Source organism: Zonotrichia leucophrys, chromosome 12 (assembly GCF_028769735.1).
Source record: "Zonotrichia leucophrys gambelii isolate GWCS_2022_RI chromosome 12, RI_Zleu_2.0, whole genome shotgun sequence".
In the NCBI taxonomy this organism is placed as follows: domain Eukaryota; kingdom Metazoa; phylum Chordata; class Aves; order Passeriformes; family Passerellidae; genus Zonotrichia; species Zonotrichia leucophrys.
In genome coordinates, this window is record NC_088182.1 from 1,691,648 (window position 1) to 1,709,820 (window position 18,173).

The window sequence follows — 18,173 nt, forward strand, 5'->3', positions numbered from 1 at the left end:
GTTTGATTTTCTAGGGGAAGAACACACTGGATATCAGCAGTGTGGCTGTAGGTTATTTCTTTGCAGTCAGCCATCACGTTCCTCCTCTTGAAAAGTCATCAGAGCACTCTCACACCATCGTATATAAATAAAATAACCCCATTTCTGGGCTCAGCCTTCCACCCTGTGGTTAAATCCACAGTTCCCTTTTTCAAGGCGTGCTTATCTCACTTGTCCTCTGCCATCTCCTGTGCGGCACCAGCCCTGTTGGCACTTGGAGGGCAGCAGCTATAGAAGAGCCCAGAGGGAGAGCACCCAGGGCACGGGGAACACACAGCCCCGGCTCCTGGCAGGACTCTGAGATCCCAGGTAACCCCCGGGCTGTCTGCTGTGCTTGGGGTCTGCCTTGTGCTTGCTCTGCACACTGCCAGGGCCCTGCTTTGCAAAGCCACTTTGCACTGGGAAAAGCACCTGGAATCTGCTGCTTCTTCGGTGCTTGGGAGGTGTTGGGACACATCAGCTGTAATGGAGAAAATAATTATTTTTAGGAGGCTGGATTTGTGCTTTGGATTTCTACTGTCCTTCTAAAAGGAATATATTCCTTGCAAAAAGGAATATTCCCCTTTACCTTCTGCTTATTACTTATATAACCAAAACATAATCAAAACTTTGTCCTGAAAACTTACCATATCCATTTTTGTGAGGAGCACAATCCTCTTGTAGCCTTCTAGTTGCCATCTTTGCTTGCATACACTTATTTTGATTCACTTTTCAGCAATTTCTCCCATGAAATAAGGTAGCACAGACTGCAGTTTGTTCTCAGCGGCTGTGGTCTTACACAGCTGCAGAAATTCAGCTTCCAAAAGCTGTGCTGTCAGTCTTAGTCTGGCAGCAAGAAAAGGACAAATAGCATTTTGGAAAACAAAGCAAGAAAAAATAAACTGAAAAGAACAGGATAATAAATTAGGACTCATCTGAATTACAGTAACATTTTATATCCAGTTTCAGTTCAGTAACATGCTGAACAGAAAATATAATATCTAATACATGCAAGCTTTTTGGCAGAAAAAAAATATCTTTAGGATCTCTTTGAAAGTATAGGGAAAAGAAAATCAGAACCCTTAACTTTTTGTGGACAAATTAAAACCAAAAAATCCACAGGTAGCCAAACCCACTTTAAATAAACCCAAGGGAGAGTCAGCTGTTGTAGTTATAATAATGCCTGAAACCAACACACTGACATTATTCAAGTAGATGTGAATGCTAAGCACTTGCAAAACATGAGGCTTTTAAAAGATTTTTTAAAAAATAATGCACTGAAGTAATTGCTTTTTTTAGGAAAAAAAGAGTGAATGCTCTCAGCAGTGAAACTAATGAAGCTTCTTTCCCAAAGCTGTTTTTTATTTTCAAGGATGTGAGCATAATGAATTTTTACTTCTAAACATAGAGAAAAGTTAATATTAGAGTATTTACTGGTCTCATCAGGTAAATGAAAGGATGTTTCCTGAAGCAGCAAAGAAAGCCTGATGTCAGTAATTTCTGCAGGCAGGAATGTGTGCTGTAAAGAATATTTGTCCCATTGTCTGTGGCTTGCTACATTTTGGGAGAATCAAAATGCCTGGCCAAGATGTCATTCCATAATCCAACACACACAAAATCAAACTCTGGCTCCCCAGGAACAATCCATTAGCAAACTCCTGAGTTTCAGCTGGCCTTGTGCACATTTGGGCTGTCAGGAAAGCAGAGAGGCACAAAATGTGAATATAGATAATGAGAGGAGTTGGACATTAAAAACACACTCTACTGTAGATGATGTGTCATTTTAATGAACTCAGCACTCAGACTGCATTTTGAAAAATAGTTACTGTACAGCAGAATTATTCCAACTGTGATCAGTGGGAGTGCTTCCAGTCCCTGGGTTATTCCTGCTCATTACCATTGGAAAATATTATGTTTTCCATGTGAGCAATTGCTGTAGTGCCCCAGGGAGGTGGTGAGATTGGGCTGGGGGGGTGCATTTCTCTTCAGTAAGAACATTTTGGAGAGCTGCTGTTCTGAATGCCCATTTTTATATTAGGTTATACATGAATGATTACACTGAGATTTTTTTTTTCTCTCAGTAATTCATGAAACTATCCATAAGAAAATGCTGGATTTAAGCATTAAAAATTGTTGTTCATTGAAATTAGGAACAAACAAAGCCGTTTCTCTTACACCAATAATTAATGGTGGAGAATTAGCCTTGAGGTGAGCAGTGGCTGTGTCTTTAGAGAGCTTTATTGGAGGAGTAACTAGACAGTAAATCCCAGTAATCAGCTATCTTATATAGAGTGGGAGCTAAAATATGGTTATTTCTGTTCTTGGAGGAAATGGGACTCTCCCCAAAGCCAGTCCACACAAACCTGACTCACCTGCCATGGAGAAATGCTTAAATCCACGGATGCCCTGAACATCCCCACATGAAGGTTTGAAAGCAGCAGCTTTTCAGAGAGGGCTGGCAAAGGGAGCAACATGAAACGGGCTCAGTGGTACCTATATTAAATTTAGCTCCCACAAGAAACATTTTCCTGCAAGAAAAGAAGAGCGTGTCCCTGCGAGGCAGCAGTTTCACCCCTTTGATCATGGGGATAGATTGTGATCCGTGGGTTGGGTGTTTAACCCTTGGCTTGGCTTTAACCTTTGTTCATTTTCAGCTCCTGTGAAATGGTGCCAGGGCTGGTGGGCCGATGCCTGGCTGTGCCCACCCACCACCCAAAGATGATGGCCAGTGGGATGCCAGCTTTCCTGCTCCTCCTCTGGACAACAAACACACCTCAAGGTGCAGGAGGTGAGGAGTTCCAGCTGCCAGGGCAGTGCCTGTCCCAGACTGTTCCCAGTTGGTGCCTGGTTTGCTGTGAGAGGAAAGAATCTCCAGTCATGGGGAAACAACTTGTGCTGGGGTTTTCTGAGCCTTTATGGGGCAGCTTTCCTACTGCAATGTGAACTCCTGGGCATCCAAGGTTGCAATCACAGGAGAAGAGAAATGAGGGCTGATCGTGGAATCCCAGAATGGTTTGGGTTGGAAGGGACCTTAAAGCCCATCCAGTTCCACCCTCTGCCATGGGCAGGGACACCTTGCCCTGTGCCAGGCTGCTCGGAGTCACATCCAGCCTGGCTTGGGCACTGCCAGGGGTGCTGATGGCCCTCAGCAGCCTGGGGTTTGGCAAATAAGGGAGAGCAGGCTCTGAAGAGCTGGAGGGGAGCAGATTGATTATTTCACTGCCCTGCTATTTATATGCTAACATTTCCCCCAGCATGAGCTCCTCCTCATTTCCAAGGGAGCTCCAGGAATCCTTCTTGCCCTGTCATTTTAAATTATCCTTCCCATCCTTCTGTGTTTCCTTCCATTTGTGCTTAATTCCTCTGTTCATCATTTTGGTTCTACTCTCACATGCAACTTGTGGCTGTCAACCTTCTCTTTGAAAGCCCCCCACGCTGCCCTCTCCTGCAGGCTGATGGGGGTGAGAATTGTTCATGCAGCTGATCATTCCATCAGCCCTGTGTGACAATGAGGACCAAGATGGAAACTCTGAACCTAATTAACAAGCCAAATGTAATATATCACAGTAATTTTCAAGTTGAAACTGTTGTAAAAATTTCATTTTTCAAGCTAAGTTTTAATAAACTCTTATCTGATGGGGTGTTGGTTATTTAATTTTTTTTTTGGTCAAATATTAGAAATATTTTATAAGGAGCTGTTGAGAGAACATAATATTAAAATGAAATTATTTGCTTGTATTGCTCACTGCTTGCAAACAGGTATTGCTCTAAACAATTCACTGGATTGGACACTGATGGATATTTTTGTTTTCTCCTTTCCAGTCCAGGTTTTGCCACCTGTTAACTTCACCCTCACAGTCTCTGCATTAGCACAAGTGCTGTTACAGTGGGAGCCAAACCCTGCTCAGGAACAAAACAACTCCACCATTAGGTACGATGTGAAAATCCTGAGCCCTGAGCCAGAAGAGGTAAGAGAAAAAAATAAACCAAGGATCCTAAGAAGGGTAAATCCCTGCAGTTCTCTTTTATCTAAACCCATGCTTTGGGAGCTGCAGAGATTCCCTCTCAGCCATCCCTGTGGACACAGCTCTGCTGGGGTGAGCCTTGTGAAGCCCCAAACTGCCCATTCGATCAGCATTTTACTACTGCACAAGAACATAATTTTGTTATCAAAATGCTTAGGCAGAGCCACAGACTGAAAATCAACCCTGAGCAGTCCTATCCCATTCCCATCCCATTGGCTACTCACACGACCCCTAACACTGGAGCCATATCCCATATCACCGGCGGGTGGTCTCATGTTAGGTACAAGGGGATTCGCCCCCATCCACACTCAGGAATTGCTGATGATGCTGTATGGCAGGTTATTCATTGATCCAGAAGCAATCCTGGAATTATTGATAATGCTGTATGATAGGTTATTCATTAATCCAGAAGCAATCCTGGTGGATCCTTCTGTTTGAAGTTTGGTAAGCAGGGCAAACAATAAAGAGAGATAGGGATAAGGGAATTGTCGAGCTAAGCATGATCAAAGCTAATAATGTCAAACTGACCCTAAGAGCCGTGCCAGCAATGACCAAGAGCGTCAATGTCAAGACCTAGAGCGGCAATGTAACTGACCTAGGCCGGCAAGCATGACAGCATACCGGATGCCATATTAGGATAAGAGTTCAAAAGTTTAAAGAGGAAGACTCATCAGAAGACCCTTGCCCGTGAGGAAGGCACCGAAGGACCACCAAGAATAATCCTCAAAATAGATGTCTCCGCCCACGCTCCGCCCACACCACGCCTCTTATGAATATGATGTAACCCTGCACCCAAGATTGTATAAAAGCTTGCTTCTGTCATGAGATAGCCAGAAATCCCTTTTGTGATTTCTCCGACGCGTTGTAATAAAATACCTCCTGTCTATGCTGACTTACTTGAGTCTCTTAGGCAGTTATTCTCGCCTTTTGGGGCAAAATTCGGTATCACTTGGAAATTCCAGTTTTCATTTTGAGGGGAGGATGGATCCTGGTTTTGAGCACTGGCTCCCCATTCAGCTCACTGAGCTCACCCCCAATGTGTGGCTCAGTCTCTGCAGGTCCCTCATTTTGCCTCCCATCCCCTGTGGTTATTTGGTATTTTCTGTTCCAGTATGACACCAGCAGGACCCACAGCGTGCGAACAGCGGCGCTTCACAACGGCTTCTGCGCCCGCGTGCGCACCTTGCTGCTGCAGGAGGGCCTCCAGAGGGGCAGCGACTGGGTGCAGGGACACCTCCCACCTCTGCCAGGTAAGAAAACCCACCTGCGCGGGGGCGACCACGGCCCTGGATCCGGCTGTCTGGTGAGGGGTGAAGGCCAGGGCCCCTGCGCATCCAAAGCCAGCCCCCCTCGGCGTCTTGGCCTCGGGCTGAGCTGGGGGATAGCTCGGAGCAGCGCGGTGAGAGACGAATTAGGAAGCGACCACTTGCTGGGGGTAAACTGTCGGTTTATTACAGAAGAACCAACAAGGAGGGGAAACACCCAGCAAATGGCCCCGAACAGGGGGCAGGAGAGGGTTTTAAGGGAAAAGGGGGGAAGAAGGCAGGGAAACCCGGCTATCTAATAGAAATACATATTTGGAGGTACGAAACATAACTGATATACTAAAGTAACCAACTGTTATAAATCATAGGAGGGGCTCCGGGGCTACAGCCAACCATAATTCCCAGAGAAAAGAAAATTCTCGAAACCTGGGAGGAGAAAAGGGGTGATTGACTGAGCCTAAGGAGGAAACAACTTTCACTTTATAAGAGAAACCAGGGGAGGAGCAGTTTCATTTCCAGAGCAACCTAACTGGCAGGGTCCTGGGAAAGGAAGAAACCATTTAATACAGAAAATGGGGGGAGCAAACTAACAAACTTAAGAACACACCACAGCACCCACCGAGGGCCTGGGCTGTGTGTTCTGCCCCAACCTGTGGGCCAAACACTGAAAGGTGACAGGTTTAGTTCTTTCAAATAAAAATACGGCGCTTTCCGCTCTACCTGCTACAAAAGGATTTCGTCCAGACCTTTCCCTGCTGCAGTGGAGCCTGGAGTGCAATCTGGAGGGGCAAAATGTCAACAACACCTATAAAATTTTCTAACAATGCCTTGCTAAGGCTGAGTTAACCTAGCGTGGTGCACCCAGGGTATTGCTGCCTTGTTGCACATGAAATACACAGAGCTGTGTGGCACAGCTTTACTCACTGCTGGGGAACTGCATCCTTCCCAAGGCACAGAGTGTGTGATGGGCATTGGGTGCCACAGACACAGCTACAATGGCCCAAACTGGAATCAAAAAGGAAGAAAATAGATGCAACAGACACAGCTATAATGCTCCAAAATGGAGTCAAAAAGGAGGAGAATTGGGTGCAACAGACACAGCTACAATGGCCCAAACTGGAATCAAAAAGGAAGAAAATTAGATGTAACAGACACAGTTATAATGGTCCAAAATGGAATAAAAAAGGAAGAAAATTAGATATAACATACAGAGCTATAAAGGCCCAAACTGGAATAAAAAAGGAGGGGAATTAGGTGCAACAGACACAGCTACAATGGCCCAAACTGGAATAAAAGAGGAAGAGAACTGGATGCAACAGACACAGCTATAATGGTCCAAAATGGAATAAAAAAGGAAGAAAATTAGATGTAACATACAGAGCTAGAAAGGCCCAAACTGGAATAAAAAAGGAGAATTGGATGCAACAGACACAGCTACAGTGGCCCAAACGGGAATCAAAGTGTTTTAGCAACAAGAAGCTGTCATGATTTTGTAGTAAAGTTTTCTTTCTGCTCTGTCATTCCTTGCCTCTCCAGGTGCTGCAGAGACCTCTGTCACCAACCTGTCCTGTGTCACCCACGTCACCATCCCTGGCAATGTCTCTCTCCACTGCAGCTGGCTCCCTGGCCCAGGGGCTCCAGAGGACACCAAATATTTCCTCTTTTACAGGTTGGTGTTTGCTGCTCCTGCAGCCAGCAGTGAATTTCTTTAAGAGCACCCTGTCTCACCAGCGTTTTCATTTAGGTACGAGACACACACAGAGGAATGTCCCACTTACAGCAAAGACAAGTGGAGCAGGAATATTGAGTGCAGGTTTTCAAGCACTCAGATTCAGCCTGGTGAGATTGACAACCTCATTGTCATTCACATTAATGGCTCCAGCAAACGTGCTGCAATCAAGCCTTTCCAGCAGTTATTTAACCAAAATGCCATCGGTGAGTAGGAATACATTAAAAAAATATCAAAAATGTCTGGCAGGATTGTCAAAATGTGAGGAAGCTCTGTTGGATTGAGTGGTTCTTGATGCAGGTGAAAGGATGTGTTGATTTTGTGTAGTCATCTTAAGGGAATTGAAGAAATAACTGGATTGTTTTACCTAAATTTGATTTTAACCATCTATTTTAAATTATAGAATTGCAAAGCTAAAAGCTAGTAAAGGCAATTAGTTTTCTGTTTGTTAGCTAAAGCATTATTTCCAATATTAATTTGCAGTTGATTTAGTCAATATACTTTAAAACACTGTTTTTACTGCCCTTAATTTTGCAGCCTTTTTTAAAAAAGGAATGAGACACGTGGTGTTCAAGTTAACCCTGTAAAGGAAGGCATTAGAGTCTGGAATAAAAGGGAATATCAGTCATGATTGTCTATCATCTTTCATCCACACAAATAATTTACCTCCCTGCATTAGTTCCATACCTTTTTTTAAACAGATAACAATTCTCATTTTCATGACTTCACTAAGAGAAAAAAATCACAAATTTTCTTCTTAGAAATCATCCCCATAACAGCAGCTGAATTCTTTTGAATTTTTTCAATTTTTCAGTAACTTTCCTGGCTACATCTGCATTTTCTTTTTCCTAGAAATGAAATTTTTCTAACTATTCTATAATAAATTTAATACTTCTGTGGAAATTAATTTAATAAATTCCTCTTTCCCCAGTAATCTAAATTTCCAAAAATTTAAGTGGATTTTCCAAACCGTTTTCCTCTAACTATTACCAGCAATGTAGTTATTCCTCTTAAATCCTTACCTTTTCAGTCCAAAAAGGGAAATAAATGCAATAAATATAAGTCCTACTTGGAAACACTATCAGGTTACAAAATGCTCCAGGTTTTTAGTATTTAAACTTGTCTCTATAAATAACTCACCTGTATGGTTTTCTTTTTGCAGAGAAAGTGAACATTCCCAGAAATATCAGCATATCCCTGGAGCAAAACGATCTCCTGGCCACGTGGGAGAAGCCAATTTCTCCTTTCCACGAGGAATGTTTTGAATATGAATTTTATCTCATCAACCTGAAGTCAGGTAACAAGCAGGTAATTGCTCCTCCAGCCTATCCAACATTCCTGTCCTCTCCAGCGGGAATTTGCCTTCCTCTTTTCCTCAATTCCTTCTCAATCTGCAACAAACCATCCCCAAGGAACTTGGGGAAGCAGGACAAAATTGGATTTATTCAGCTTGTGCATCTGGGCTCAGAACAGTTTTTACCATTTAGGAAATGCTGCATTGAGAATCTGCAGGAAGAATGGAGAAATGAGGCATTTTCCAGGAATTTTCCCTGGAATTTTGGTGTGTTGGGAGAAGTTACACCTATAAAAACGGGGCTCTTACCTCGCAGTTAACAAAAACAATAAGAAGATAAACACAGTTTGAGTTTGTTTTCTGAGTGGTTGAGTCTTAATTAATCTCTGACAGCACAACTTGTGTTCCTGGCAGATCCTGAGCCTCTCCTCCAGCAGTTTCCAGCTGAGGGTGGATGCCAGCAGCAGATATTCCATCAGGATCAGGGCCAACCTCAACCACATCTGCCGGGCCCCAGGAGTCTGGAGTGACTGGAGTGCCATCAATTACATTGGTGAGAGTTCCCAAAATTCCACTGCTAATTGGGAAAACAATGCTGCCTCATCAGGAGCCTGCCCAGAATTCCCACAGGAAAACAGAGATTTGAAGGAAAAACCTGACTTGTTAACGCCAAGGGGATTTAAATCTGTTCCATTAAAAACAAACTAATTGCAAGAAGATTGGTTTTAAGCAATGCTTTGTGAAATTTCCAGATTGCTTTAAACTCAAGGCCTTTTCTTGCATCACCGCAGTTTTTTCAGGTTTTTCCCTGCTCTCATTGTGATGTTCATGCTGGAAATAAATATGAGAGACCATGTCAGCCATTGATTCACTGAAATTTTCTCACCTCTTCAATGCTGAGGGGAAAAAGAACATTCTTTTAGCATCTTTTAGCATCTTTTAGCATCCCCATTGCTGGGGAGCAATGCTGCCTAATCAGGAGCGTGCCCAACATCACAAATTTCTAATAGGAAACAGGAAAACAGGGCTTTGAATTTAATTTACTGAAATCATCTCACTCCTTAAATGCTGGGAGAAAAAAGAACATGATTTTAGCATCTTTGGAGCCTGATCATTGGCCCCATGCTGCTTTGTATTTCCTGCTTGCTGACCAAGTTGTTGTGGAAATAACAGTTCCTTTATCACTGCACGTTATCAACTGTTTGTTCTTAGACATCCTCCTTTGCTCTTATCTCTGGAGTTTCTCAACTTCCTTGTTTTCACTTAGAAAATACTCTGTTACACTCCTGTTTACTACATTTCCCCTCCTGTACCACGAATTCACATTTTCAGTGTTTTGCCTCCTGTCTCCAACACATCCCCTTGGCCTCCCCACCTGGCTCACACAGCAAACATGGAAAATTCATTCTGATGGCAAAACAAAAACAAAATAATAATTGATCTTCCCTAATAATTTATTTAAATCTCAACAATATCCAAGGACATGACCACTTAATCCAGTTTTTCCTCATGGAAAGGAGTTTTTAGGGGCTTGTTGGAGTTCATTAGCACAATACAGGTTCCTGCCACTTTCTCAGCCACTTGTTCTCTCCTTTATTTCAAAATAAAAGAAAATTATTGCTGAAAATCACTGAAATCAGAAATTCAGTGCCATGGAAACTCCTCTTGAAGCTCTATATTTAATTTCTTATTCTAGGATCAAGTCCTCAAACTCTTTATGTTAATTTGTGATCTGAATACAACCACATTAAACACCTAATGAAATATTTACAGTATTGAAATTCTAAACACATTTCAAATCATCTGTACTAAAAGAATACATTTAATTTCTTTTTTTTTCCCCTGGAAATTCAGGGCAAAATAAACTGGAGAGTTCCATAGCCTGGATTCTCACTCTGCTCTGTGTGTCCACGTCCTGCACGTTGCTGCTTGTTGCTATATTATGCCAAATGTAAGTATTAGCATTTTTTTATTACAATATATCCAAGAACCAGGTATTCAACAAGTGTGAGGGGAATGTCACAGGCTTTGCTTAATTCTGAGTGAAAGCTGAGTATGCAAAGCAAAAATAATCAGTAATAACATTCAGCAAAACTAGTGGGGTAAGAGAGTTATTCAATTTAATCTTATACAACAAACCCATATATTGAGCGAGGTGAATTTGTTAAAATTTGTCAAAATTGTATTTTAACAAATCCTTATTTCTTCATTAAATGCACCTGATTGGGTCAGTGATTTCCTCAGATAAATCTTCATTTATCCCTGGTGAAAGCTGCTCAGAACATCCCTCATGGCCAAAATACCCAGACCCCTAATGTTTGCTTCGGGTATTTGAAATATTGAATTTTATTTTTAATTATACTGTGGCTCTGCATAGCAAAGGCCAAAACTCCCCAAATGCACAGTGAGGAAGCCCAGCTGCACTTTGGACTTGTGTCTGTGGCAGCCAAATCATAAGTGATGGATTAAAGGCTCCGTGGAATGAGAAGTTTCTCCCTGAAACACGCAGCAAGCAGCAATTACCAGTCCACAATAACCACATCTCCCCTTCATGGAAGTGCTAATTCCCTATTAATTTCTTTAGTGCCTTTTCATTTGTTGCATCCTTGGCTGTTTTCCTGTCCCTGCTGTGTTTCCTGTATCCAGTGAAGGTGTTGTGGACAGGATGCTCCCAGAGCATAACTGAGATGAACTCTGCCTGTGGGACTGTTCCCAGGGCTCTGGCAGGGGCAGCACAGGGAATTCATCCCTGTGGAATTTGTAGGGAAGAGATGAACATCCTTCCATGTTTCAGAAGGCTGATTTATTATTTTATGATATATATTATATTAAAAGAAAATTATACACTAAAACTACACTAAAGAAAGAGAAGGGAGACATCAGAAGGCCAGCAAAGAATGAATAATAAATCTTGTGATTGCTCACAGCCTCCACACAGCTGCACTTGTGATTGGTCATTAATTAAAAACAATTTCACATGCTGGGCAAACAATTCTCCAAATCACATTCCAAAGTAGCAAAACAGGGAGAAGCTGAAGCTTCCCAGGAGAGAAGATTCTGGCAAAGGATTTGTCATAAAATTTGTCAGTGACAATCCCTGTGTCACACACTTGTCGCCAGCTATGCAGCCTTGATGTCTTGCTGAAAATCCCCAAATTTCTCTTACTTACATGATTCTTTTATGGATTGAGCTGGAGTTGGAGGTCTCCCCTGCTCCAGCACCTTCTCCAGCTCTCTCCTCTCTCTTTGGGACAGCAGAACCAACACCAGCCAGCAGCAGTTTGTTCCATGTTTCCTGTGGAGTTCTGACAGCATTTGAATATTACATTTACCCCCTCTGGAGATCCTGGAACACACACAAGGGGAGAAATAAATCCAGGGTACAATTCTACTCAACCTGGAGATGCTGTACTGATGCATTTTATAATTTTAATCCAAATTTTAAGGAGCTTTTCCAGCTGCTTGCTGCTACCTTGGTTGCTCCCAGGAGCTTCTCTCCAGTATAAAATTCCCCAACACCCAAAGGCTCATTCCTTTCTCTCTTTGCCAACATGATGAAAACTTTACCTCCCTGCTTCTCTGAATTTCATGGAGCTGCTCACCTTATTCCACCCTTTCCTGCTGCTCCTTCTCCTCTGTAATCCCCAGCCTGCCCTGGGAGGATGGGCAAGTGTAAGAAGATGAAACACAGGGTTGTACCTGCAGATATTAAAAAAAGAAAAATCGAGCAGGTTTCCTAGATCACAGTTTCATTAGTACTCTCTGTTTTTACTGCTCTTGAAAATTCATGAAGTGCACTCCGTGATTCAAGCCACGGAATCGTTTCAAATTTCCAGTGATTTCAGCCATTATAAGGAATTTCATTACAGCAAAGAGCTCCATAAATTTTTCTGTGTACTTGCAGGCACCAGGGTTAAAGCCCAGCGTTTGGGAGGAGTGCTGCCAGGCAAAGGGGCCCTGTGGGACTGTCTGGGCAGGCTCTTCCCTTCACTCACTTGCAGAGGCTGATAGTTGTGATAAAAACCACAATTGAATGCTCTCCTGGTTTGCTCTCTGCCTTTAGCAGTGAGCATTGTACTTCCCAAGAAATAACATTTTCTCCTGTGAGCCCCCCGGAGGATGGGGTCAGTAAATTGCTGTGGCATGAGGGCACTCAGTGCCCTCCACACCCCAAAATCTGTGTGGTCACCCAGGTATCCCCCCCTTCTGCACCCCCTCAGCAGCCCACGAGCAGCATCACAGCCAGCTTTGGAAAGCTCCATGGGGAATCTCAGGGGAGGCACTCTGACATAGAAATAAACCAAAAACCTCCTCAATCCCATCACAGAGCAAGGAGAGCTTGTTCTCCTGCCTGTTTCTCATGTTTATCTCCAGCCTTTCCGTGTCACAGCCTGTGGGAAGAGTGGAAATTTCAGAAAGGCAGCCACAGCACAAACCCCAGACCCTGACATGCTGATTTAAGGCACCAGGGTCCCGTGGGGTGTGACCAAGGCCTGAAGGTCCAAGCAGTGACCATGGACAAAGGCTGTGCCTTAACCTGTGCAGAGATACCTGGGATGCTTTTTGTGACGAGATCTTTAACCGCAGAACTCTGACTTTTCAGTAACCTCCAAAAAAGAACAGCACCATTCTGAGGGCACCACCCCAGCAACGACCTGAGGGGCAAAGCAGCCCCCATGGACACACTTCTGCCTCATTTCTCTGGGCATTTGTGCACCTTCCTTAAGTGCTCCCCTTCCAGAAGTGACGTGTAATTTATGCTTTTTGCTGCCTCAATAAATAATTTTCTCATGGCTCCATCAAAATCTTTTCTTGGCAAACAGCACAACGAGGAACACACCAATCAACAAAAATATGCAAATGTTTCCCCCAAAAGACCTCACAGCCTGTTTTTCCTCCCCATATTCCCATTTTTGGGTGTACAATTCCCTCCCTGCAGCAGAGGGGAGAATCCCACAGCTCGTGTCTGTGGGGTGTGTGGCCCTTCCCTTCACCTGATAATTAGTGAACATCAATGTCACCTTCAAGGCAGCAGCAGCTCAGCCAGCAAGGTTTAGCTCCAAGCTGACAGACAGAAAATATTATTCCTCCTCACCAGGAGAATAGTAATAGGATAAAGGTAAACTTGAGAGAACTCAGAAAGCTTCTGGAAGAAGAATAGTCCTAAGAACATAAGCACTGAACTAAAGAGACATCAGCCAGAGGGATTGTCACAAAATGAAGGGGGCAGAGGAGCAGAGCTGGCAGATTCCTCCAGAACAGAGCCTGGGTATCCACTCTGGGCTGAGCTCTCCCCACTCAGGCCAGGCTCCCACTGAACCTGCCCCTTTGGACACACTGCTGTCCAGGGTGGAGGCAGCGAGGTGTTCAGCAGCAGGACTGGGGGATCTGAGCTCTGGCATGCACCAAAGACAGGAACAGTCCCCTCTGGTGTCACAGAGCCCAGGGGAGTGAGCAGGGTGAGCTATCCCAGCACTGAGCAGATCCATTTGCTCTCAGCTGCCCCTGCTGCCTTCCCTTGGCACACCGTTATTTGTGGGTGCCCTCCTGCCACGGGGCACGGGCAGCTCATGGCCACACACCAAAGCCTGAGCACGAGGCAGCTTGTCCAGCTTGTCCAGCTTGTTCAGCTTGTCCAGCTGGTCCTGCCTGTCCACATGAGGCACCTGACAGCAGAGCCCCTGGGAGCAGCAGTGTGAACAGACAGATCAGAGCAGGTCAGCTCTCCCCAGACAGCCCCAAAGGCCCTGGCAGGGGATGGGCACAGCCTCACCCACCCCCTCCTGTCCCCTGCCTGTCCCCTGTCCCCAGGGGTGACCTGTGAGCAGTGGCACAGCTGCCCAGCCCCAGGGGGAACATCACCTGTTGGAGCCCTGACTGCTAAGAATTTTTAACTTTCTGTTCTAACAAACACTAACCCCAAAAACCCCACCACGTTTAACCTAAAACCATAGAAAAAAACTTCCAAAATTGAATTATAAAACTAAAATTATAAGTATATAATTTAAATAAAAGTGCATAATATCACATAATAAAAACTTAAACTCAGTAGTTAGGGTTCCAACAATTATCCCTGACAAGAGGTGCTGCAGGCAGAGCTGGCTGCTCCTGGGGCTCAGCCCCTGCTGCTGCTTGGGTCCCTCATCCCCCAGGAACATCAATTCTCTCTCATCCCTTCACTGCTGTTTCTTACAGAAACCACGTTTGGACAAAACTGTTCCCACCAATCCCAACGCCCAGCAACAAATTCCGAGACCCTTTCCCAATTGACTATGAGGTAAATAATTTTCCTTTTTTTAAACTAAAATGAATGCTTTTGTTTGTGTGCTGCTTTTCCCCTGTAAGGCTGAGGCTGAGAGCAAAGAGAGTCACAGAATCATTAAATCTCAAAAAGATCTCCAAGACCATCAAGTCTAACCCCATGAGAATGAAATCTATTGGATTTAGCAACTCCTGAGGCTGATTTTGCCATCCTCCCTGCTGTGGGAGATTCTCACCTCGCTGTGTGGCTCCTTCCTTTGCCCAGGTCCCAGTCTGCTGCAGCTCTGGCTTTGCTTGCAGGTGTTATGGTTTGGGAAGGGTTAAAAAGGAACAGAAGGGTTAAAAATGAAGAGAAGGGTTAAGTGATATTGTCCAGGTTTCCCCTTTGCTGGCTCCATTCCTAACTCCAGCAGAATTCCTCTCCGGGTTTCCCCTTTGCCGGCTCCATTCCTGACTCCATCCCAGGTTCTTTGTTCCTACACTGAATTTCTGAATTTGGGGCTCACCCGTGGCTCTGCCCTCTGTAGGAATTGCAGTTTCTCCCCAGGCAGACAGAGACTGCAGGGGGGCTCCTGCAGAGCTGCTCTTGTTCAGCCTCACAACTCAAAGTTGTTAAGCTGGACTCAAGCCTTTCTGGGTTTGCTGTCACTTCTGATAAATACATTTATCTTACAGATGAGATAAACCCCTCATTGTCTGCTCAGCACCTTGATTTCCATTTGTCCCCTTGGAACAGGATTTGGTTTTTGCATGTTGCTCTTCCTCCATGGTCTGGTGAGGAAACAGGCTTAGAAGATTATCCTGTAATGTTTGTTTTTAATTAAATGGTGCAAAACACCACAACTTGGGGCATCACACCTAAGAGCATGACAAATAGCAAATATCAATGCTGCAGCTGGAAATGTGAGCTGGCAAAGGCAGGCTCAGGTTCTCACAGCAGCTCTGCCTTGTTCTCACTCCTCACTCCAGGTGAGCTGGCCCTGGTGGGGGACACCAGCCAGAGGCACCACGGCCACAGGGCTGGTGGCACTGCCAGGAGGGCTGGGACATGACCCGGGTCCTGCTGAGGCCACCAGGGACAGGGAAGTTGTTTGCTGGGGACACTCAGTTCCTAAATTCGGTGTAAACAGGGCTGAGGTGACGAAAGCCCTGCAGGTGGTGGCCGTGGGAACTGCTGGTGCCTGCAGTGTCACCTGCGGGTCCCTGCAGTGTCACCTGCTGATCCCTGCAGTGTCACCTGTGGGTCCCTGCAGTGTCACCTGCTGGTCCCTGGCAGTGTCACCTGCCACCCTGCAGCGTCACAGTGTCACCTGCCACCCTGGCAGTGTCACCTGTGGGTCCCTGCAGTGTCACCTGCTGATCCCTGGCAGTGTCACCTGTGGGTCCCTGCAGTGTCACCTGCTGTCCCTGCAGTGTCACCTGCATGTCCCTGCAGTGTCACCTGTGGGTCCCTGCAGTGTCACCTGCGGGTCCCTGCAGTGTCACCTGCAACCCTGCAGTGTCACCTGCCACCCTGCAGGGCTTCCCAGCAGCTCAGCCCCTGCTGCTGCCTCCTTCTGCAGCCCCACACCCCTGTTTGTGCAGCTCTGCCAGGATGAGATCCCATAAATGGCTCTGCTGCCATATATTTAGAAAAATTCCTGTTCCTCAAACCATGATCCCTCACTGCCAGAGTGGCCCAGCTCTGCAGAAGGCTCCCCAGGGCAGATGAGAGAGCTGCCACTCTCTCATTTTCCAGGGATGGAGAGTTTTTGAGCTCTCCATCCCTGGAAGAGCTCAAAAACCTGCTGGTTTTTGGATGTGGCCCTTTGGGATAGGGTTTGGTGGGATCTGACTGAAGGCTGGACTTGATGATCTTGGGAGATCTTTTACAGCGTTAATGATTTAATGATTCTGTGCTCTCCAGCTCCTCCTGGGCTCCTTGCTCTTGGCTACAGAGGGGTGGCCACTGTGGGAGAATTTGGCAAGTGGGGAGTTTGGGGGTGCAGGGCTGGAGGGACAGAGGATGAGCAGCTCAGCGAGAGCTTCAGTCAGAGGGGGAAAACCCTCCTGTTGAACCCAATGCTCCTGAGCTCCTCAACCATGAAACATTTTGGGTAAATCCCTCTCTGAATGCACCAATTTGAGCTCTGAGCTCTCCCCCAGCCCACGCCACCCTCCCAGCTCCAAAGGTGTTTGCTTTGCAGAGAGCACGGAGCTGCCCCAGCTCCACGGAGACCGAGGTGGGCAGCCTGGCTGAAGGCTTCTCCTGCAGCGTCCTCGATGACTCCGTGTTCTGAGAGGCTCCACGAGGTCACCACCAACGCTGGAGAGGGCTCTGTGTCACCTCTCTGTGTCCCTGCTCCCAGTGGGGATGAGGATTTGCCTGCACCAGGTGCCTTGTTGCCAAACAAAGTTCCAGCTCAAGCAGGATGGAAGCTCATGGCACAAGGGCTGTGTAGGGAAAAAAAAGCCTGGGAAAGAGCCAATGGATTCATTTTTTCTGGTTGGCACCTTAATCTTTTGGGTGTTTGTTTTACCTTGCCCTGACAACTGGAAATGCAAACTGGGTTTGGCACAACCCTGTGGATGCAGCAAGGTGGTGCTGGCAGTGACCAAGAGGGGTCAAACACTGGGAAAAGAAAGAAAAACGTGTGAAGCACCCAGTGCTGTCACCCCAGTGCTGTCACCCCAGTGCTGTCACCTCAGTGCTGCACAGCAAGGCCACCCTGAGAGCAGGGACACTCACCGGGCCTTTGCTGCTACGCTTTGTAACAAAACTGTGAATTTCCACCTGAATTTCCACCCTGGGCTCTGACCTCCCTGGCTGTGGCCCATGAAGTTCTCCTGGTCTTGCAGAATTCCTTCCAGTTCCAAGAAACCTCCTGTCCATGGAGCTGGGTCAAACATGTTAGCGAAGAATAAAAATAAAGATTTGATCCAGCCAATAAGTTCTGTGGAAGGTGCCTAAAGAAATGGAGTTTCCAGGTACTATAGACTAAAAATAATTATAATAAACGAGTCATTTCTCATCTGGGTGAAGTAGCATTGCTCCATCATAGTTAATGTAACTCATTAATATAACGTTGATGCTTCCAATGTCTCTCTTGCATGTGCTTTTAATGGATTTGAGGGCCCCAACTTTAACACTCTAAAATCAGAATTTCATTAGTAAAATCCTAAAAATGAGACTAGAGAATTCACTTATTGGGATGTATTTTATGTCATGCCTTCAAGTGGCCTAATAAATAATAAATAAGGTTTCTGCACATAATTCCATTCCCATTAATGCCAAGCTATTGCACAGGTCAATGCAATATATTTAAATATATTTTACATGTCAGATACCTGGTACTTCCAGGATGAGTCCTCATGGGGACATGAGGGCTGGATGGCTTGGAGAGCCAGCAGCCACACTTCTACTCACCCTGCTAAATAAATCCAACGTGGTGTAAAGCAGGAGCAGCAGCATTTCCCCAGCCAGGCTGCAGGTCCAGCCCACTCACCTTTAGTGATCTCAGTGCTGGAGAACCAAGGGTGCAGGGTGAGGACAGTTCCTGGCCGAGCTCCTCCTCATGGTCGTGATTCCTGGAGGAAAATCT

At 45.5% G+C, this 18,173-nt stretch overlaps 1 protein-coding gene across 1 annotated transcript; it reads left to right on the forward strand.

Annotated features, from left to right (window-relative positions):
* Positions 1-2,675: 2,675 nt before the first annotated feature.
* Positions 2,676-17,219, forward strand: IL5RA (interleukin 5 receptor subunit alpha). The gene is made up of 10 exons (XM_064724058.1): positions 2,676-2,806; positions 3,841-3,986; positions 5,155-5,293; positions 6,845-6,977; positions 7,053-7,243; positions 8,200-8,345; positions 8,746-8,884; positions 10,186-10,282; positions 14,527-14,608; positions 16,779-17,219. The coding sequence occupies exons 1-10, from the start codon at positions 2,683-2,685 to the stop codon at positions 16,869-16,871; spliced, it is 1,290 nt and encodes a 429-aa protein (XP_064580128.1). The 5' UTR covers positions 2,676-2,682; the 3' UTR covers positions 16,872-17,219.
* The last annotated feature ends 954 nt before the right edge of the window (positions 17,220-18,173 follow it).